We start from the raw sequence: 21,625 nt of genomic DNA on the forward strand, positions 1-21,625 counted from the left end.
GTCAGCTGGGGCTTGCTTGGGGCCCCCAGATCAAGCTGGGGAAGGTTTGGGGCGAAAGAGCCCTTTGCAAACATCCATTAACCTTCAAAATCAAACCCTCCAGAACTTGGCAATTGTCTCCGTTCTGGAGGTTTTCAAGCAGCAAGATGGCTGTCTTGAGCCTGTGAAATTAAGGCAGCTATTCGGCCTCCCATTTTAAAATAACCAACGTTCCCACTGAGATTCTATACACTTTGGCAGCCCCATTTGCCCCCCTCCTTCAAAGGAGCCGGAAGCAAGCTCACCAGGCCTGGAGGGGCTGCTTGAGCCCATTTCCCAACCACACAACTGAGGCCCTGCCCTTCTGCAGGTCTCGCGCATGCAGTGGATTTTTAGAAGGCAGAATTTGTACCATAATCCCCACCCTTGCGGCCTGATGGTGCTGGCCTCTCGTGGGCCCTGGCACCCACGCTTCCCTTCTCACCATCCGGGGCAGCCAACCTGCCCTCCGTCTCCCCCTCCTCATATCACAGGAAAGAAGAGTCCGCAAGCAAGCTTTTAATCAGTCCTTTTACAAATGCACATTCATCTTTTTTAAAACAATTGACCTTTTTTTTAAATACAAAAAAAGGAACCCTTCTCTTTCTCTACCATAGTGGAAATCAAATCAACAGGCTCCAAAGTTTTCCAAGGTGTGGAGAGCAGCTGCCAGCCGTCCAAAGAAGAGAAGAGTAAAAGGGGGGGGAGGGAAATTGGGAGGGGGAGGGACAACCAGGCAGAGCTTTTGGGTCTCCTTTGCAGTCGTGAGCGCCTCCCCTGCTGGCTCTCCAGAGCCACCCCCGTCAAGATGGCGCTGCAACCACCTTCTCTGCCTTCTCCCCCCTGCTGAGGCCCCTGCTCTTTGCACATGGGCTGGAGAACAGAGGCCCGGATGTGCACTAGTGGTGTCCAGCCGGACCTCTGGTGCAAACTTAAAACCCTGATCTCCTTGAGGATGGTAGCAAGCCTCCCACAGACCTGGGAAGAACATCTGCCACTGCAGGCACGCGTGGTTGTTTAGGAAGGCAGGAGGGCCCCGGTCCCAGCTCCCCCTTCGCCCTTCTGCAGAGGGTCGTCAGCGCCATTTGCTAACTTCTCCAACCAGGTCCACTATTGATGGAGATAATAGGTACTTAGCATTGTTAACTACGCCCAGCCCTTTCCTTGCACTTCTGGCAGGAGACCACAAAACCACCCTTGTCCGCAGCTGCCTCTGCCTGAGCGCTCCCATCTTCCCAGCCAGGCGGCTAGACGTGGGCGTTGCAAGGGCTCTGGGCACTGGAGGGCTCCCGAGATGCCGGGGGCTGCCCTCACCACATTCTGGGTACCACAAAGACCTCTGGGATGAGCCACTGCTGGCCACGCCAGGTGGGGGAGAGGAGACCCTAAGGGCCGGATCGGGACACCCCGAGTCACACCGCCGAGTGTTTCTGGGTCCAGACTTTCCCTTCAGCCAAGGATGGAATTTGCCCCCCCCCCCCCGCTTCTAGCAAGAGCTGCTTCTCTACACACCCAGCTCCAGCCGCCCCAAAGAAGGGCTATAAATCGGATCCAATTACTCTGCATCTGCCTGGGCCCATTGGCAAGGAATGGGCAAATTCACCACAAACAGGCGCCCCTGAGGCTATCACTTGGACTTCTTGGCGGGAGGGGGAGAAGGAAAGTCTCCCCTACCCAATTTTCCAGTGGATCCTCTTTTTCTCATGACCGGACTGGAATGTCTTGGTGCAAAACTCAGTGGCTTTTTTGCTCTTTTGGCAGTGAACAGCTGCATTCTAGGGCAGGGGTCAGCAACCTGAAACAGTGAAAGAGCCACTCGGAACCGGTTCCCTCACAAAAGGAAAAACTGGGAGCCGCAAAAAATGTGTGCGCATGTGCGTACATGCGCGCATGTGCAGAACAGGGTTTGACTGAAGAGTGGAGCCAAGGCGAGATATGCACCTACCCTGCATATTTGAATTGATGGGTTGAACTTTTTTAGTCCCGCTTTTTTCTTTTTGGACTGCACATGGCATGAAAGAGCCGCATGCGGCTCCGGAGCCGCGGGTTGCAGACCTGTGTTCTAGACAGTTGCCCGGGCTCGCTGAGCCCTGTCGATGTTGTGTCAGGCGCCTGCTAACTACTCGTGTCCATTGCAAGAAAGCTCAGAGATTCCCCCACTCCCATTGGGGGAGGGGGCTTCCCTAAGGTAGCGCTCATGGCACAGGTGAAGAGAGACTGGGAAAAAAGGTGTCTTTTGGCAGTTGCACCATCTTCCAGGCTGCCATTTGTGCTTTTAGCAGGTGCAGGAATCAGCTTCTTTGCAACAGCCAGAATCTGCCCACAGGAGTCCAGAGCAAAACCACCAGCAGGGCCTCTCCTGGGACCCAAGACTGCCCGGGAAGACTGAGCAGGGATTTCCCGCAATGGCCGTCCTCCTCACGTCCCGCTGAGAAAGTGCTTCCATGCCACATGGGTGTGCAAGCGCAGGCCGTTTTCTCTCCCCCCCACTCCCCAAATGCACACTGAATGGCAGCAGACAACGCAACCCATTAAAAAGGCATCTGGGGGGTGAACTGCAACAAGCTGCTCCAGTTTTGACCATCTTCCTGGCAGATGCTGAGTTCTCCTCATCTTATGCTACCTTAAACTGTTTTCTCACACCAAATGGGGGGGTGGGGGGGTTCAGCATCACCAAACCAAGCAAGACCTACACGAGGTTTGAGTCCGGGGAGAGACTGAAGAGCGGGAAGGGATGCGGCCCTTTGTCCCCAGGTGCAAAAGAGAGCCGCGCTGCTGAGGACTTCCAAGCCAACCTCCTGGCTGCATAAATGTCGAGGCCCCGGCAGACGAAGGCTGCACGTTGGCGTTCTTTTCTCCAGCGCCACCACCGAAGCTCCTCTTCCGGCCCTAAGAGGTCCCTGAGAGTAATTTTCTTTTTCAATCCCTGCATCTTGAACGGGCAAATGTCCCTTGCAGGGTCCTCCTTCACACCACCTCCTGTTTTCCATCTGCAAAAAGAGAGTCGCGTTACTTTCACTTCCCAAAAACGGCACGAGATTCTGCAGCCGAATTCAAGAGGCCGAGCCTGTGCCCTCCCAACTTTTGTTACTGTTATGACTGACTGATATCACTGCCCATCTCACGTAAGCCTGGCAGCTGGTGGGCACCAGGGTGGGGGCCGTGATGGCCCAGAGCAAATAGCAGCTGTGAGCAGATTCAAACTGGGTGGTGCCTGCAAGGCGCTTTAGGCTCATCTGCAAACCACTCTGAGAGCTAGGAAGGGACCCCTCTGCAATGGGCAGGAAAATCAATCAAACCACCCAGGAAAGGTTGCCGTCTGGAGACGGAAGACGCCCGCCCCCACAGGCAGATGTCCCACTGTTCTTCAGATTTTATCATCAGAAGGGTTTTGCCCTGCTTAATGAGGGCAATTGAGATGGAAACTTCCATCTCTAAGCGCATCCTTGTGTGATTAGGTTGCTTAGTGACGGCAGTTCAGGCAATCCCCGATTACTGTCACAACTTGAGACTTCCTCTTGGCAATTCCATTAACTTTGCTTGGGGAAGATTGTGAAAAGCAATTGCATCGCTGCAGGACACTGCAACCATCAGAACTTTGAGGACCGGTCGTAAAGACTACTTGTTCAGTGCCATCACAACTTTGAACCACCTCTGTTGAAACAAAGTCTAAGAGCTGCAACTTTAACTGTGGGACGATCACTTAAACACAAGCCAGCAGTGTGCAGCAGCAGCAGCCGCCAAAAAAAGCTAATAAAATCCTTGGCTGTATAAACAAAGGCATCGAATCAAAAGCACATGAAGCATTAGTAGTGCTTTATAAATCCTCAGTAAGGCCACCCCTGGAATACCGCATTCAGTTTTGGTCACCACATTACAAAAAAAAAATGTTGAGACTTGAAAAAAAAAGTGCAGGGAAGAGCAACTAAGATGATTAAAGAAAGGTCCGGAGACTAAAACATAGTTGCAGGATTTGGGTTTGGCTAGTCTAGAGAAAAGGACCGGGGGATGGGGCATGATAGCAGCATTCCAGTATTTGAGGGGTTGCCACAAAGAAGAGGGGGTCAAATTATTTTCCAAACCACCTGAAGGCAGGATAAGAAACAATGGGTGGAAACTAATCAAAGAGAGAACCGACCTGGAGTTAAGGAGAAACTTCTTGCAGTGAGATAACGAAGCAGTGGAACAGAAGTTGCCTTCAGACGTTCTGGGCGCTCCATCACTGGAGGTTTTAAGAAGAGACTGGACAGACACCTGTCTGAAATGGTCGTGGGTCTCCTGCTTGAGCAGGGGGCTGGACTAAAAGAAGATCCCTTCCAGTTCTACACCGATTCTGATTTCTGTGGCCATGGGGAAAAAATCTTGAGCCCCTGAGTCCCATTCACAGACCTGGATGCCGACCTCAGTCTGTGTCTGCTCTGCTAAAAGCGGTTTGGTTACTGCGCCAAGCCCCAAAGTGGCTTCTTTGGACTCCATGTGAATCCCGCAGGGATGCTACAATGGGTTAAGTATTCGACTTCAGTCCTTATGCCCGAGCAGGCGTACCGTGCTTGAACCAAGCCACAGTACAGCAGAGCATGTGGGACTTAGACATTCATGGGGAGGGACAATGGGTGGACTGCGCTTATTATGGGCTGCAGAACCATCTGCTTACCCTCTTTCGACAGCCATTTTGGGTTGTTCTTGGTCTGGATGTACAGTCCCCTTGGCTTCCCGGCTGAGTGGCAAATGAGTCCAAGGAAGGTGACCTTCTCCTTGGTCTCTTCTCTGTACCCAGACCCCAACCTGACTCTGCAGACATCCTTGGTCAGGGGTCTGAATTGGGGGGAGGGGGTGCTGACTCCTGTGATGCGTAACAGACAAACCAACATTTTTTTTGGCAGATAAGAGGGTCTGCCACTGCCTTATTGCAGGATGTTTTCCCAACCAACCTACCCCCTTGGCAACTCCTGATGGTGTCCCCTCCAAATTGTGAGGAGGCTCCACCAGGCTTCCCAAGTCCTCTTTGGCAGCAAGTTTCAAGGGGTGCAGCAAAATTGCCCTATAAAAGCCAGCTTCAGAAACAGAAGTCCCACTACCGCAAACCCCCGGAAAAGGTCTTGGACTTCTTGCTCCACCCAAACCCCCCGCAGCTCCCCTGCAACAGGAAGGGCACCCCATGGGACCGTGGGTCTGCCAGCCGCTCACCTTGTCCTGTGGGGCTCCTCCGCAACTGCTTGTCAGGCCCAGCTGGGGGGCTGCCATTGCCAGACTCCAAGGCGGAGCCCACCGTCTTAGTCCTCTCCTCGAGCGCTGGCTCCTCGGCTCCGGAGGGCTTTGGGCTTTGGGGGGAGAGCCTGCGCCCCGGCCCAACAGAAGGCTTCTTGGCGATGGGAGGGGGGATCTTCTGGGGCTTGGCTGAGCCCTGCAGATGAAGCCCTAAGGCCGCTGTGGATCGCTGGCTGGAGACAGTCATCAATTCGGCCACTAGGTTTTTCTGCAGGCTGGCCTGGGCCTCCGACGAGGATGCGGTTTCCATGACCAGCTTTTTGGGGCTCTTGGCAAAGATGAAGCTGGCGGTGGAGGCAGGGGATTTGTGGAGTGGGGACACCGGACCGTTGCTAGCCGGGGTGCCTGGCAGCGCCGCCCGGCTCCCGGTCTTCCTCTCAGCCATTCCGAGACTCGTGGCTTCCCTGGAAGTTAAGGTGGAGGCCTTCAGGCGCACAGCCTCGTGCAGGGGGTTAAGCCCCTCTTTCGAAGCAGGCTGCCCACACCTCAAGGACAGGGACTTGCGGAGAGGCTTCTGGGGGGCTGAGGGGGCCACCTTCCCATTTGTGGCCATGTTTGCTCTGCTGGACTCCGTGGGGGTCACGGACACCCTGGCTGGGCTGATCCCAGGGCCGTGGGCCTCCACGTCAACGGAGCGCAGGCGGACCATCTGCAGCAGGGAGGGTGTAACGATGGGCAGGCTGGCATCCTCCTTGGGCACCGAGGGGGCCTTGTTGCGTGTAGCAGGCTCCTTCTTGAGGTCGGGCTGGGAGCTGGCGGGCGGCTTCTTAATCTGGGGGGGGATGCTGGAGGGCACCACAAGCCCTGAGGCGGCGGGGGGCCTGGAGCCCAGCTGAGAGCCGGACAGTTCTCCACTTGGAGAAACATTGGGAAGAGGACACGGCTCTGTGCTTGGGGGCGGCAGGGGCAGAATTCCTGGCTGCAGGAAGTTTGCGGGCAGCACCGTGGGGAAGGAGGGAGGCGTTCCGTCTTCCCGCCCTGCAGGGTTGGCTGTTTGGGGATCAGGAGGGGCCCCTGCCTCCAAAGAGGGGGCTTCCCCAGACTCCGTCTGCAAGGGGGGGGGAGGCAGCAGGAAGCAGGCCTCGTCTGGCGGAGGGAAGTCAGCCATGGACAGATCCTGCTCGTCCAGCAGGGGCGGGGGCGGAGGGAGCCATAGGGGGTCTGTGGAAGCCCCCAGCTCAGCCTCGGAGGGAACCAGCGCAGCTCCAGGGGCCTCAGGCCTCGGCTCGGCCTTCTTCACAGGGGGCGGAGGGGGGTGGTATGCTGGTGGAGGGGATGGTGGGGGTGAGCCCTCCTTGGTGAGAGGGCCGGGCTGCTTGGGGGCTTGGCTGCCAGGGGGCAAAGGGGCCACCGTCCCTTCCTTGCTCTTTGGCTCGCTGGGGGGTGGGGAGAAGGGAGCCGGGACTTTTGGATGGGGAGGGATCACAAAGCGGTCCACATAACGTGGGGCACCAGGAGAGGCCAGGAGGGAGCCGGTGGTGGGCGGGGCCGTCCCTTCAGGGGGCGCAGGGTCGGAGGCCAAGGAGGAGAGGGAGGTCAGGGAGGAGGAGGAGAGCGAGGGTCCCGGGGACTGTAGGGAGCAGATGCGCTCCGGCTTCTTTGGCTGTGGCCTCTTCTTCCCCGGGGACACGGCGTGGCAGAGGGGGCTTTTGGGGTGCAGTGTGGGGGTGCCGCTCTGGCTGGAGTAGCCGCTCGAGGGAGACATGGTGCGGCCGAAGCGATGGGGAGAACCGGGCTCCTGGGCCTCGCTCCCGTCAGTCTCCCGCAGCTGGCTGACCCTCCCTGGGCTCCGGGCAGAGAGATCTGGTGAGCAGGCCAGACTGCTGGACTGCAGGCTGCTGGTCCCACCCAAGCCGACGGGGGAGAAGACGTCGTCCTCGTTGGCCAGGCTGGGGCACTGGGCACCTTCCCGGTGGGGCCTCCGCTCCGGCTTGGGAGGCAGCCCAGTTCCTCGGGGCGCCCCTTCGGCTTCCAGCTGCTGGGCCTTCTGGTGCAAGGAGTAGGTCCTCCGGGGGGGCAAAGGGGCCACCTTCATCTTCCGGAGTGAGAGACTCCGGCTCGAGGAGCGGTCACTGCGCACGCTTGCATCGTCCGAGCCCTCGGCTATGCTGCTGGTGCTGTAAGTGGGCGAGGCTCTCCCGCTGCTCCCTGCTAGCTGCACCCCCAGCAAGCTGGGAGAAGCCGGGGCAGCTCTGGCTGGTCTGGAACTGGCAGGGCTGGCAGAAGCGAGCCAGTCAGGGGGGTCCCTACCACTTGGCCTGGCCTCATCCTTCTGGCCGCTGGGGCCCCCGCGGGAGGAGATGGTGGATGCGTTGGAGACGATGGTCTCAGTGGACTGCGAGTGGCTCCAGTTGTCACTGGAGGAGGAGTGCTCACGGCTGCGGGGGGCAGCGGGGAAGTGACCTGTGGAGCGCACCGAGAGGGCCGGGCTGGCGGTGGCCAGGCTGCAGCGGCTGAGGGTGCGCACCCGGTTGCAGGACAGAGCAATGACATCCACCATGGGTGGCAAGATGGCGTTGGGAATAATCTTGGAGAGGTAGGTGCCCTGTGGCGAGATGGACATGACCGGGCTCAACAGCTCGGGAGAATTGGGCTGGGTGGTCATCCAGGGAACAGCCAGGGACTTGGGCCTGGCCACAGGAGACAGTTTGGCTGCCGTCTTGTGGCCCAGCACCGAGTCGTCATAGTAGAGGCGGCTGATGTGCTGTTGGAGGGCAGCCTCTGAGGAACGGGCCTCCAAGGCTTGCAGGGAGACGTGGGCCCCCTCCTTGGGAAGGGCGGTGGCAAGCGGCTTCCCATCGACAGTGGGGATCTGGATGGCAGGGCCGGGCAACTGGCTGCCATTCACCAGGGGCTGCGGTGTCGGGCCAGCTCTGACGGCAATGCTGCCGGGACGTTTCGTGGAGTCACGCCCGTTGCTCAGGCCTGTGGGCAGAAAGACAAATGGGCACCAACCGAAGACAGAACTGAAGAAGGAATGACTGGGCCAAGGCTGGACCTCCATCCCACAAATGCTCTGCTGGCCCTCTCGCTCAACATTGGAGGAACCCACGCCAGTTCCAATATCACAGCTGGTCTAGGCCTGGCATAGCAAGAGCACTTAGACTTATATGCCGCTTCATAGCACTTCACAGCCCTCTCTAAGCGGTTTACAGAGTCAGCCTATTTGCCCCCAACAATCTGGGTCCTCATTTTACCAACCTCGGAAGGAAGGATGGCTGAGTCAACCTTGAGCCTGTCAGGATCGAACTGCTAGCAGTGGAATGCAGAATTTGCCTGCAATGCTGCATTCTAACCACTGCACCACCACAGCTCTATGCCTGTTGCATGAACCCAGCCATAAAAGTTGCAGGCTGTGCTTTTGGCTTTGGCTCAGTGTGACGTGAGAATCCGGCCCTGATTATGCACAACTAAGCCCAAAGGGGAACTCTGTGACACAATCTCCAAAACATCTCCAACCTTCCAGGAGTGCCCTGCCACGATGCGAGGATGAACATATCCTCAGGACCAACTAACTGTCTGGTCCACACAATACTCGAAATACAAGGGCTGTTGGGTAACATTATTCCCAAGGTAGTCAGACTGGCATAAAACAATGGCCTGGTTCATATCACATGCCTAGAAAGGGGCTGAGTTTCTATGACAAGCTGAACCACAATCCACTCGGCCCCAATTTAGTTGTGACAAGCATTCTCTGTGCAAAGCCACCACCCACCCCAGTGTGGCTGTTCTGGCCACCATGCAATCTGACGGGCCCTTGGAAAAGATCCGGTCCAAACCATCAAAGGGGGCAGGGAAGGGTCAAACAGCAGGCATCTCACTGGAAAGCCAACAAGGACAAAGGCCCACAAAATGGGGTTGACGTTTAGGCTTGCCTTAAAGAAAAATCTGGAGAAAAAAAACTGCTACAGCACAACTTAGATGCAATTTTGCAGTAGAACAAGTCCAGAACTTTCCATTGCTTTCATTATGAAATTTATATTCTGCAATGAAGAGAACTTCTTCCAAATGAATGATGCTTAAAGCAACATCTATACTAAAGTGGTAACTCTAATGGCCAGTACGTAAAAGTTGCGCGCCTGAAAAGCCAGCAAAAATGGCAGCATCTGCCAAGACCCCCTGAGCAGCCGAGATTCAGGCCCTGGTAATGAAAGTCAGCTCAGCTTCAGGGAGATGCTGTCTGGCCCGAGGGGGCTTCCCAGAACCGATGTCCGAGGACGGCTGATCAAAGCTGTTTCTCCTCTGGGAAACTAACAGCGGTCCTCTTAGTGACCAGTCAAAATTAAGACAGGGCTTCAGGGTACTCACGACCCAATTCTGAAGTTCTGACAGCCAGCTGCAGCCTCCCCAAAGTCGCATGACCGTATTTTGTGCACTTGGCAACTGGCCTGCACTTATAGCCACTGACATCATCCAGTGGTCACTTACGTTTCAAGATGTTTTTGCCAAAAATGGCATTTACTTCTGGTCTTCGGCAAAATTGGCCCGCTGTGAACTATTGGTTTGCATAACAAGAGCCACTAAAAAGGCCAGTCCCACTGGCAACCTGCTTTATGACTGTCATGACAGGTCTGTAACAGGCAGGCTCCATTATGGCCCTAAATTGAGGACTACCTGTAATACCATCCCCCACCCCAGGTGCTCTGTTGCGATCCCAGCTCCCCTGGGACTCGGGGGGGGGGGGCAGGTCCCTTCCCCAGAGCCTCAGCTAGGCCAGCCGTTGGGGGCCCTGGATCCCTCTTCCACGGCCTCAGCTGAGCGAGCCGGGAGCCTTGGGGTCTTCTCCTTCTCCAGGCTCTCTCCCCCTCCCCCTGCCCGGTCCAGCCTGGCCAGCAGCTTACCCAGCTCCTGCTGCACATGTTGGGGCAGCCCCAGGACTGTGGTCCTCCGCTCTCTCCGCCGCTTTTCTCCCTTCCCAGATGATTTCGGAAAGGAATCGTGTGGTCGGAAGGTGGAGCCTGGAAGCGGCCAGCAGCAAGGACAAATGGAGGGAAGCAAGCAAAAGGAAAGGAAAATGGTCACCAAACGTCAGCAGCAAAGCCTCAGCATTGATTGGCAGTCCCCCCCCCGAAGGGTATTTGTGCCAACATGTAAAATTAAACTAAATTGATGCATGCCACACTTACTTTCCTTAAAAGTGAAAGGCAAATGTTGCAAAACCTGGATCCAAAGGGGCAAAGAATTCAGACTTTTTCCTCTTGTGATTTCACAGAATCATAGAAGAGACCTTGGAGGTCTTCTGATCCAAGCCCCTGTCGAAGGCAGGGGACCTTCTTAATTTATTAAATTTATTGGCCGCCCATTTTACCAATTCTGGCCAGCTTACAATGTCTTAGACTTATACCATCCTGTGCAGTCTCTTCTTGAAAAAACTCCAGTGATGGTGCACCCACAATTCCAGGAGGCAAGCTATTCTATTGGTTAATTGTTCTCAATGTTAGGAAATTTCTCCTTAGTTCCAGGTTGCTTCTCGCTTTAAAGAGCTTCCACCCCTGGTTCTCGTCCTGCCTTCTGGCGCCTTGGAGAATAAACCCACACCCTCCTTCCTGTGGCGGCCCTCCAAGGATTGGAAGATGCTACCAGATCTCCCTTTAATCTCTCACACCGGAGGAGACCAAATGGTACCCTGCCTGCCTGCCTGCCTGCCTGAACCAGATGCCCCCCTTGAGCAGAAATGTCTCCACAACCATAGAATGATGGGGCTGTGAGGGAGCGCAGAAATCAAACTAAAACATTCCTGGATCAGAGGCTACCCATCCCGTTGAACTCCCCCCCCCAAAAAAAGGGAGACCACCAACTAACTCTCTGGGTAGGCAGTTCCTTGGCTGAACATCTCTTCCAATCTTTATATTCCAAACAGAGCCTGTCTTTCTGTACCCGGAGACCATTATCTCTGCTCTCCGGACAACAGAGAAACACAATTCGTGATCTTCTTCTGCAGATGGACTGGTTGTGAGAAAGGGCCTGGGAGATGGGAAGAAGGAAGGCTACCTGGGGAAGGGTCAGAAAAGAGAGAGAGAGCAGAGCCCACAGCTGTATAATGGGTAGACCAAGAGCTTAGAAGGACCCTCACTCAGGCTGTAAAGGAGATTAATCAATCAATCAGAATAGAGCTGGAAGGGACCTTGGAGGTCTTCTAGCCCAACCCCCTGTTCAAGCAGGAGAGACTACACCAGGGGTGTCAAACCACCGGCCCACGGGCTGGACGCGTCATCCGGAAGCCACGCCCACCCCATTGCCGGCAATGGCAAAAAGGCTCCGATACGTCACGTGACGTCGCAATTTCGACATGTCTGCTCTACACCATTTCAGACAAGTGGCTGTGCAGTCTCTTCTTAAAAGCCTCCAGCAACGGAGCACCCACAGCCTCTGGAGGGAAGCTGTTCCACTGGTTGGCTGCCCTCATCGTTAGGAAGTTTCTTCTTAGTTCCAGGTTGCTTCTCTCCCAGATTAGTTTCCATCTGTTGTTTCTTGTCTTGACTTCTGATGCTTTGGGAAATAAGTTGACCCCCTCCTCCTCGTGGCAGCCTTTCAAATATTGGAAGACTGCTATCATGTCTCCCCCCACCCCCAGTCCTTGTTTTCTCTAGACTAGCCAAACCCAATTCCTGCAACTGTTCTTCATATGTTTTAGTCTCCAGGCACACCTTGTTCGTGACCTAGTGGAGAGCGAGCACGCGGACCTGGCTTGCATCACGGAAACCTGGCTGGGCCCAGAGGGTGGTGTCCCTCTGGTTGACCTCTGCCCGCCAGGTTTCCAGGTGCTGCACCAGCCTCGGACCCATGGGAGGGGCGGGGGAGTGGCAGTTATCATCAGGGAATCCCTTAGCCCGCGAGAGACCACCGTCCCTCAGATGGTCGGGTGTGAGTCTCTCCTACTGAGATACGGCCCGGGGGCGCAGTTGGGCCTGCTGCTGGCATACCTACCACCTAATCGTGCTGCGGCAGCCCTGCCCGAGCTACTCGATGTCCTCTCAGGGTTGGTGGTTGAATTCCCAAAACTCATGGTCTTGGGCGACTTTAACCTACCGTCCCTGGGAGGATCGTCCTATCTGGCTCGGGAGTTCATGGCTTCCATGGCGGCCATGGACCTGTCGCAAATAATTTCTGGACCGACTCATGAGAGAGGCCACACCCCAGACTTGGTGTTCTTGTCTGGACGGTGGCGCGATGATATCGGTGGGGGTGCCACGACTGTTACGCCCCTGTCATGGACCGATCATCACCTCCTGCGGCTAGACTTCCCCTTTGCCACCCCCCGCCGTGGGTGCGCGGTGCCAACCAGATGGTACCGCCCTAGGCGCCTAATGGACCCTGATAGGTTCCAGGCAGCGCTTGGGGACGCACATGCACTCCCTGCTCACAGCTCGGCGGATGCCTTAGTGGAAGCCTAGGAAAAGGCAGCCACGGAGGCTCTGGACCGAGTTGTACCCTTGCGGCCTCTGACCCGGCGCAGATCCCAGCGAGCCCCATGGTTCACCGCGGAGCTCCGGGAGATGAAGCGTCGGAGACGGGGCCTAGAGAGCCGTTGGAGATCCAGTCGATCCGAATCCGACCGATTGCGATTAAGAATCCTCACCAGGTCTTATCTCGCTGCGATAAGGGTGGCAAAATCCAACTACTTTTCCACCCTCATCGCGTCCGCAGATAATCGCCCGGCTGCCTTGTTCAGGGTGACTCGCTCCCTACTGAACCAAGAGGTGAGGGAGGAACCCTTGCAGGGTCGAGCCAAGGAATTCGGTCAATATCTGCTGGATAAAATTGCTCGGATTCGAACCGGCCTGGACTCCAACTGGGCTGAGCTGGAAGAACAAGGCATGGACAGTCTTGTCGACGTCATCTGGGAGGAATTTGATCCTGTGACTCCTAAGGAAGTGGACAGGATTATGAGGAGGTTGAGCTCCTCCACATGCTTACTGGACCCGTGCCCTTCCTGGCTGGCATATGCAGCTCGAGAGGGGACACGAGGCTGGTTCCTGGCGGTCATCTCCGCTTCTCTGAGTGAGGGTCACTTCCCCACCGCCTTGAAGGAGGCGGTGGTGAGACCTCTCCTCAAGAAGCCCACCTTGGACCCATCCTCATTGAATAACTTTCGTCCAGTCTCCAATCTTCGCTTCCTTGCGAAGGTTGTGGAGAGCGTGGTGGCGCACCAACTCCCTCAGATCCTGGATGAAGCGGTTTATCTAGACCCGTACCAATCGGGCTTCAGGCCGGGCTACAGCACGGAGACGGCATTGGTCGCTCTGATAAATGATCTCTGGAGAGCCCGGGACAGGGGCCATTCCTCTGTCCTAGTCTTATTAGACCTCTCGGCGGCTTTCGATACCATCGACCATGGTATCTTGCTGCGACGCCTCAGGGGACTGGGAGTGGGAGGCACGGTTCTGCGTTGGTTCTCCTCCTTTCTCCAGGGTCGCTCGCAGTCGGTGCTGGCAGGGGGACAGAGGTCGACCCCGAGGCCTCTCACTTGCGGAGTCCCTCAGGGGTCGGTCCTCTCGCCTCTCCTGTTCAACATCTACATGAAACCGCTGGGCGAGATCATTCGTAGCTTTGGAGTAGGGTACCATCAGTATGCTGATGACACCCAGCTTTTCATCTCAACTCCAAACAGCATCAGTGATGCCCTCGACGTGATGTCCCGCTGCCTGAAAGCGGTCCGGGAATGGATGGGGAGGAACAGGCTCCAACTCAACCCGGACAAGACTGAATGGCTGTACGTACCGGCAAGCCAGGATACTCAGAACATCCCATCCCTTAACATCGGGGACAAGTTACTACCCCCTGTTGATAGGGCCCGCAACCTGGGTGTCCTCCTAGACTCGCAGCTCTCCCTGGAAGATCACATAGGAGCTGTGACCAAGGGGGCCTTCTCCCGGGTTCGACTAGTTCGCCAATTACGGCCTTATCTGGACCTGGATGCCTTACGTACAGTCACCCATGCTCTTGTGACCTCTCGCCTAGACTACTGTAACGCTCTCTACATGGGGCTGCCCTTGAGATCCACTCGGAAGCTTCAACTGGTGCAAAGTGCAGCGGCACGGACACTCTTGGGAGCCTCCCGATACTCCCATATCACACCTCTCCTCCGTGCGCTGCACTGGCTTCCAGTTGCCTTCCGTGTGAAGTTCAAGGTGCTAACAATGACATACAAAGCCCTACATGGCATGGGTCCGGACTACCTACGGGAGCACCTTCTGCCAATGTCAGCACCCCACCGTCCTGTGCGCTCCCACAGAGAGGGCCTCCTCAGGGTGCCACCGCTCAAGGAATGTCGGCTGGTGGCCCCCAGGGGGAGGGCATTCTCACTGGGTGCGCCAGCCCTCTGGAACAGCTTACCAACCGAAATCCGGATGGCCCCCGACCTCCGCACCTTCCGGCGCGACTTAAAAACTTACCTGTTCCAGCAGTCCGGCCTGGCCTGATAGCTCTAATTGGGGTCCCAGTTTGTATTTTACTATTGTTTTATTTTCACTATTGTTCATTCTGTATACCTACCTTATTCTGTACACCGCCCCGAGTCCCTCGGGAGAAGGGCGGTTTATAAAAACAAATAAATAAATAAATAAATAAATAAATAATCATCTTAGTTGCTCTTCTTTGGAAGATGGTGGGAGATTGGTACTTCCAGACTTGCAAGATTGATGTCAGCCTGCCCAGACAGACCAGGCAGGAAACATGACCAGATAAGCTCATTCTACTTTCCCGTAAAGCCACATTAACAGAACCTTGCAAGGCTAGAAGTGCGATTCTCCTGCCATCCGCTTTACAGCCCAGGAATCTCCTTTTCGGCCCCCTTTGGAGCATCTTTCTCGCCCACTGTGGAGCTGCAGGCAGGCTATGCCCGCTCTTAGCTGACCGTTCCTAGGCAGCCTCTCTTGGCCCCAACATTCCCCCACATGGTGTCCTCTTTTCTCTCATGGGGTTGAAGGCCCCAGTTCCCTCCATCCCTCTTCCGAGGGCCACTTCTGCTTCCGCAGGCTGTGATGGAGAGGCTGCTGCAACTGACCTTTCCACTGGCCCTTTCTGTCTTCCAGAGGGCAAGCTACCCTGGTCTCTCTGGTTCAGCAGGTGACCCCTTGGAGCCCAGAGCCCAGACCCCTCTTCCCTGCCCCAGGACGGTTGTGCTGGGTGGTACCTTTTCTCTGGATCATCTCAGAGCGGACAGACATGGCATCTTCAGAGGCATTTTCCGTGGCACACGAGGAGGCTTGGCTTCGGATGGAAATATCATCGCCCTCAGTGGACTGGGACTGCTTGTCAAAAGGGAGGACAAAAAAGTGAACAGTGGGGTTTTTTTAAAAAAAAAAAAGCTGTATTACATATACGAATATAAAGCAATTCAATTTTAAAATCAAATTGAAAATAAAGATGGTTTACAAACCGATCAAAAATTGAAAAAAACATTGATAGAAATTCCGTATTAAAATGTCTTCTATCAGTTTGGAAACGGAAATCCGTGTTTTTTGTTGTTGTTTTTTTAATCCCATTTATATCCCGCCCTTCTCCGAAGACTCAGGCCGGCTTACAATCTAAAGCACAAATCAATGTGCTTAGCAATAGCCTTCATTCTATGTATATGCCTGCTTATTAGGGCTTTCGCCGCCCCCCCCCCCAGCAGCATTATTACAAAGTCAGCGTATTGCCCCCAACAATCTGGGTCCTCATTTTATCTACCTCGGAAGGATGGAAGGCTGAGTCAACCTTGAGCCTGGTGGGACTCGAACCTGCACTAATTGCAGGCAGCTGGTGTTACTTAAGGAGGCATTAGCCCACTGCTCCACCAAGACCCGTTGTTGAGAATCCACAAGCATATCTTAAGGCAGTGTTTTCCAACCCTGACAACTTTAAATTGGGTAGACTTCAACTCCCAAAATCCCCCAGCCTGCATGAAGTCCCCCTTCTTAAAGTCCAATAGCATGCCAGGCAGCGGATTCTGGGAGTTGAAGTCTACCCCACTTAAAGACGCCAAGGTTGGGAAACACTGTCCCAAGGCTTATCCTCCACCAGGGAATCTTTCTGAGAGCCCCGGGGGCTGCCCAAAGGCACTCAATCGTACAGGGCAAGAATCTTGGTAGCCGAAAAGCAGGACAAAATTTGCACCCCGGCTGGTTCTCTTCTTTCTTGCCTTCATGAAATAAAGAATTACACGAGGAAGCAAGTTCCAGCCCCAGGCAGAAGCATTTCATTTGCCCACCAGATGTCTATGGAGATTCTCAATCATCCAGCTGTCCCAAAGATGCTTTTGTCACGAGGCAACTGGACTTTCTTGTTTTTCTTTGAAAGAATGCAAATGACCAGCTGTCTACAAGGAGTATAAATCCTATTCCCCACCATCCAGTCAGAGCTGAAGAAGCTTCTTGGATAAGAAGCGAAAAGTCTTCAAAGAAAAACAAGAAAGTCCAGTTGCCTCGTGAAAAAGCATCTTTGGGATTTGCCCACTAGGTGGCGCTACCTGGCTGCCAGCACCTTATTGATCCTACAGGAAAAACAGCCTGCAGGTGTTCTTACCTGCTGCTTTCAAGGGCACAAAGCTATGAAATCCAAGGGCCATAAAAATGGTGCGAATTGTAATGAGACTGCCTTGGTTTTCCATACAGGCAATCCTTGACTTATGATTAGTCGCTTAGCAACTGTTCCAACTATGATGGACTAACCTGGGGCTATTTACAATCTGAATTCAAATTCTGAGAGTCAGGGCCCACTAGTCATGTGACTGAACTTTGGGTGCTCGGCAACCAGGACATATTTATAGACGTTTGCAACATCCTAGTCAGTGCTGGGATTCAAATATGTGAACAACCGGTTGTCTGTGTGGATGCCGCTTCTGGAAGTCCATTCTGGGACTGGGCAACAAAAAATTAGCTACCGGTTCTGCCAAAGTGGTGTGAACTGGCTGAATCCCACCGCTGCCTACAGTCCCATGACCAGGTTTCACGGTAGTTTTACTCAAAATTGGTTTACTTCTGGTTTTCAGCAAAAAAGTCATACGATGAGGTCAGTTTCAAGTGTGATTTTTATGACCTTTTTGTGCAGCAGTTGTTAAGTGAACACTGCAGTTGTTAAGCTGGCTGCAGAATTCAGGCAGAATCTCAAGCTGCAGCTCTGGGAATTCTGCTCAGTTACTCTTTGGCTGTCCTACCCCCAAGAGGGGCTGCAGGTACCCAGATTTTCCTTGATTTCCACAAGGCTGCATGTTTCCAATGAATCAAGATGTCTTTTTGAAATCTGGGGTGGTAGTGAAGGACTGCAGACTGGGAGGCTGGGTTCTTAGCCTTTAGGCACGAAAGCCAGCTGGCTGACTTTGGGCCAGTGCCTCTCTCTCAGCCCGACCCACCTCACGGGGTTGTTGTTCTGGGGAAAAGAGGGAGGAGCAAGGAGTAGGTTGTCTGTTCCCCACCTTGAGTTATATGTTAAAAGGGCAGGAAATAATCATCTTGCAGCTGGAGCTGCTTCGATGAATTAAGTAGCATCGCCTTACGGTTTCTGGTGAACAGGTTTTTCCCCAAACCATAAACCTGGACAGGGGTAACTAAGGGTAGCTTTGTGTGAGTCAGAAATGTCAACATGGCAGTCCTGACTGCACAATCCAAGCCCAGCCCTTTTATTCTATTAGTGTAAAGAAGGGGTGGGACTTTGGCCTTACAGTCACGCTGCCCTCTTGACTATTTTGCCCCCCCCCCAGTGGACGCCAGGGCTGTGAGGGCAGCAGCCCTTCTGGCCTGCATCCACATACCTGGCTTGGGAGTTTTTGTTTTCACTTTTAAGGATTTTTATTGAAAATGCTTAAAAATAATAACAGTAAAAGACAATACAAACTAAACTCAGAAAGAGAAAGAAACATAAAGAATAGAAAGTGCAAGAGAAAAGGAAAAAGGAAAAAAAAGAATAGAAATATGTGAAGAAATGATTTCCTATCCTTCATTACAAGTATAAAGCAAAGCCCCTATAAGTATCTCATCCAAATATCTCTTCTTCCCATAGTAGGCAACCTCGGCTCTTTTATGACTCATGGAATTCAACTCCCAGAATTCCTGAGTCAGCTATGCTATGCTGACTCAGGAATTCTGGGAGTTGAAGTCCATGAGTCATAAAAGAGCCGAGGTTGCCTACCCCTGCCACAGACCATCCCTTATCCGTACACAAATCCATAAAACATTAACAGTTCAGTCCCGGTGTCAGTAAAAAGTCCATCAAGGGTTCCCAGAGCTTTATAGAAACTTGTTTGTTTTAACCTTGGTCAGCCAAATCAGCTTTGAACTCCTTCTTTTGCTTCTTGGTCTTCTTTCATTCATTCAAACGTTGTTGTTGATTTGATCGTTCTTCATTTTTTCTTTCTCCCATCTCATAGGCTTCTTTGAGGCTTTAGCAAATCTCTTTTGGAAATCCAGTAAGGGGTCATTATCCAGGTCATTTTCTTGCCTTAGGGGGCGTGATGAAAGTCAACAGTCCAGGTTTGAGACCCGAGTGCTGAGCAACAACAGGGTGAGTGCCCATTGAGGACTATCTGTGAAACTATTAACTAACCATGAGGAATCCTTAACATTCCGCAGTGAGCTACTTGCTGAGTGCAAGGGAGTTGGGTATCCGAAAAACAGGCAAGGAGTGTTCCCAGCCGAGCTTATTCAGTCCTAGCAAGCCAGAATTCCAAAGGATTTTTACTGCTGTTGTTATTGACTCAGACATTTTTCTGTGGAACAAATATTCTACTTTTTAGAAAGTTCTCTATATTATTATCATTAAGCTGATAGCCCGGGCTCAAGACCTGAGCGCCGTGTGATGGGGTGAGCTCCCATTTCTTGCCCCAGCTCCTGCCCACTAAGTTCAAAGGCATGCAAATGTGAGTAGATAAATAGGCACCACTTTGCAGGGAAGGTAACAGCATTCTGTGTGCCTTTAGCGTATAGCCATACTGGCCACATGACCATGGAAAATGTCTTCGGACAATGCGGGCTCCCTCAGCCAAGAAACGGAGATGAGCACCAGACCCTAAAGTCAGACACGCCTGAACAGGGAAACTTTTTTCTTGCCTTATCGTTTGTATTTCCACTTTAACTGTCACCCGTGTCTTATAAAACACATGTCAAGCTATGAACCCTACTGTCTTTAAGACCGCTGCGTGCTTCTGGCTTGACCGCAGAGTGGGGAGGGAGACGGGGAGAAATTTGGATCCACAGGTGTTCTTATCACCTGAGAGAGTTGGAACTGTGGAAGGGTTGTTTTGGCCAACCAAAGTTTCTTCTCCTAACAATTACTGGGAGATGTCTTGGACAATGTGACCCAAACAGTCAGAGAGGAGAGGAGGAGATTCCATCTTTTAACTAACTGGCTTCCTGCCATTTCTTCAGAGCTAGCTTTCACTTTCATCCTGCGGGTTTGATACTGCCAATAAAGTTTACATTAGAGAATGAAATGGCTCTGGTGTTTTTCTGAGTTGGGTTTTCCAGCCGGAGGTTGACACCGCATTTTTTAATTTATTTTTTTAATTTTTCAACAATATCTTTAACATCTCGGCATCAGATCAGGTTTGTTTCAGCTCTTTATCGGTGGCTCTTCCAAGGTATTCTATTTCACTGTCATTTCTCCTTTGACATCATTTGAACAATGTCCATCACTGAAGCAGACTTCATTGCTTCCATTGTAGCTGCTGGTTTTTGTCCCTCTTCTTCAAAAAGCTCCTGGAGTTATTTCAAATGGCAGACCATTTTCTGTCATTCTGTCCCAGTACTGACCTTGTATGTTCAGAACCGTTAGTCCTCACTACTGTAGCATCCAATTTCTAAAATCATAAAAGTCTGAAATTTCTCTTTTACCCTAAAGTAGGGTAAATAACTTAGTTTACATGAAAGTGCTGTTTATTTATACAATTATCTCCTGGTGCTCAAAACCGTGGGAAACCACCCTCCTGTCGTCTCCTCACAAGGAACAGCTGCTTGGAGCACAAGTGGATGATCTCCCGGTCTTGTCCTTATCCAGAGAGGTTTCATGCTACTTATTTGCTCACAGCTTTAAGCACCATCATCACCGTCTCCCCTTATTCAGAGACATGTCAACATGCCATTCCTCATCCAGGAGGCCCCAGAACCTTGGAGGGTTTCTTTTCCTCCCCTCACCCCCTTGTTGCTGTAAATCTTAATATATTATTTTATTTTGATGCAATTATATTTGTAAAACATTAATTGAAGATTATTAGCTTCAGTTCAAAAATGTTTAGGGTAACATAAGACTATGGAGGAGAAAGAAAGGAGAAAGAAGTATTACATCTATATTAGTTACAATTTGGGATGTTACTGAGAGTACAATTATTCATCCAGAATGTAATATTACTGTACATTAGGGCGGAAAATCGATGCTGATTTTATCAAGGTATTTGATACATAATCAAAGTTTTGGTCTTGGGCTAATTACATAGCATTAAGGTCTCCACTGTACTGTTACTTAGTGTTTTGTGCACAGGTTAATAAAAGAAAAAAATAGACAAACAAACCAAATTTAACACCTTCCAAAAAGAGGCGTCGGGAAGAGGATGGGAGCAACTGACTTCTGGCAAGAGGCTAAGCAGCCATGGGGAGCTCCGGAGGGACAAAGTACAGCTGGCTAAAGGCAAGGCAAACATTCCCAGAGATGCAGCAGGGAGGGGGAGACACCCCCCCCAAAGGGTTTGGGTGGCTTCGGTGGGAGAGAGCCTGTCCTAAGCCGCGTGCCCTGCCACCTCCCTTGTCAGCCAGGCAAGGTTGACAGAAGGGGTCAGACAAGAACTCCCCAGCTGCCTTCCCAAGTGGCTGCGCTTGCAGGACACACTAGGCCCCAAGAAGAAGGGCGCCCTGGGGGGGCAGCTGTAGCCCAGCAAACCTGGGAGGCCCCAAGAGGGCACAGCAGCTGCTGCTGCACAGGGTGTGCATGGCATAGGGAGATGGGGTGGGGGCCGGGAGGCAGGCAGGCGACTTACCTGGATACTGCTGGTCTCGCTGTGGTCCCAGATCTTCCTGGCCTTCTTCTGTTTCTCTGGAATACAACAGGACAGACACAGCCATCGATCAGCTAGAGAAGGCCCGGAGGCCCCCAGACCACGATGTGCGGAGTCTGATTGCAGAAATGGTAACACTAGAAGCTCCCTTGAGCTATAAGCCCCCAACCACTGGTGATCAGAAGCTGCACTGGGGGGCAGCATGAAGACGCCGGAGGTCGCTGGCTCTTTAAAGAGTCGGGCCCACCAGCCCTGGACTCCGCTGTGGCTCTGACACTGGCCCAGCCGCTCTGCGCAGCTGCAGAGGATTCTGCTTGCTTGGTCTCCGTTGAGGGCGGAACCAGCAGATAAATGTTTCACCGTGTGTGTGTGTGT

The 21,625-nt window shown here is 53.0% G+C and overlaps 1 protein-coding gene across 7 annotated transcripts in view; it reads right to left on the reverse strand.

Annotated features, from left to right (window-relative positions):
- Positions 1-528: 528 nt before the first annotated feature.
- Positions 529-21,625, reverse strand: part of NHSL3 (NHS like 3) — a 72,479-nt gene continuing 51,382 nt past the window's right edge. For 4 of the 7 annotated variants that reach the window (XM_081335335.1, XM_081335337.1, XM_081335338.1 and 1 more), the window contains exons 3-8: positions 21,233-21,288; positions 15,422-15,539; positions 10,128-10,244; positions 5,206-8,211; positions 4,673-4,861; positions 529-3,008 (exon numbers count right to left, since the gene is read on the reverse strand). In XM_081335335.1, the coding sequence (XP_081191461.1) occupies positions 2,986-3,008; positions 4,673-4,861; positions 5,206-8,211; positions 10,128-10,244; positions 15,422-15,539; positions 21,233-21,288 (3,509 nt within the window). In that variant the 3' untranslated portion in view covers positions 529-2,985. The remainder of the gene's footprint in view (positions 3,009-4,672; positions 4,862-5,205; positions 8,212-10,127; positions 10,245-15,421; positions 15,540-21,232; positions 21,289-21,625) is intronic. The other 3 variants (XM_081335336.1, XM_081335339.1, XM_081335340.1) reach the window with 2 other exon arrangements.

Source organism: Vipera berus, assembly GCF_964194415.1.
Source record: "Vipera berus genome assembly, chromosome: 9".
Taxonomy (NCBI): domain Eukaryota; kingdom Metazoa; phylum Chordata; class Lepidosauria; order Squamata; family Viperidae; genus Vipera; species Vipera berus.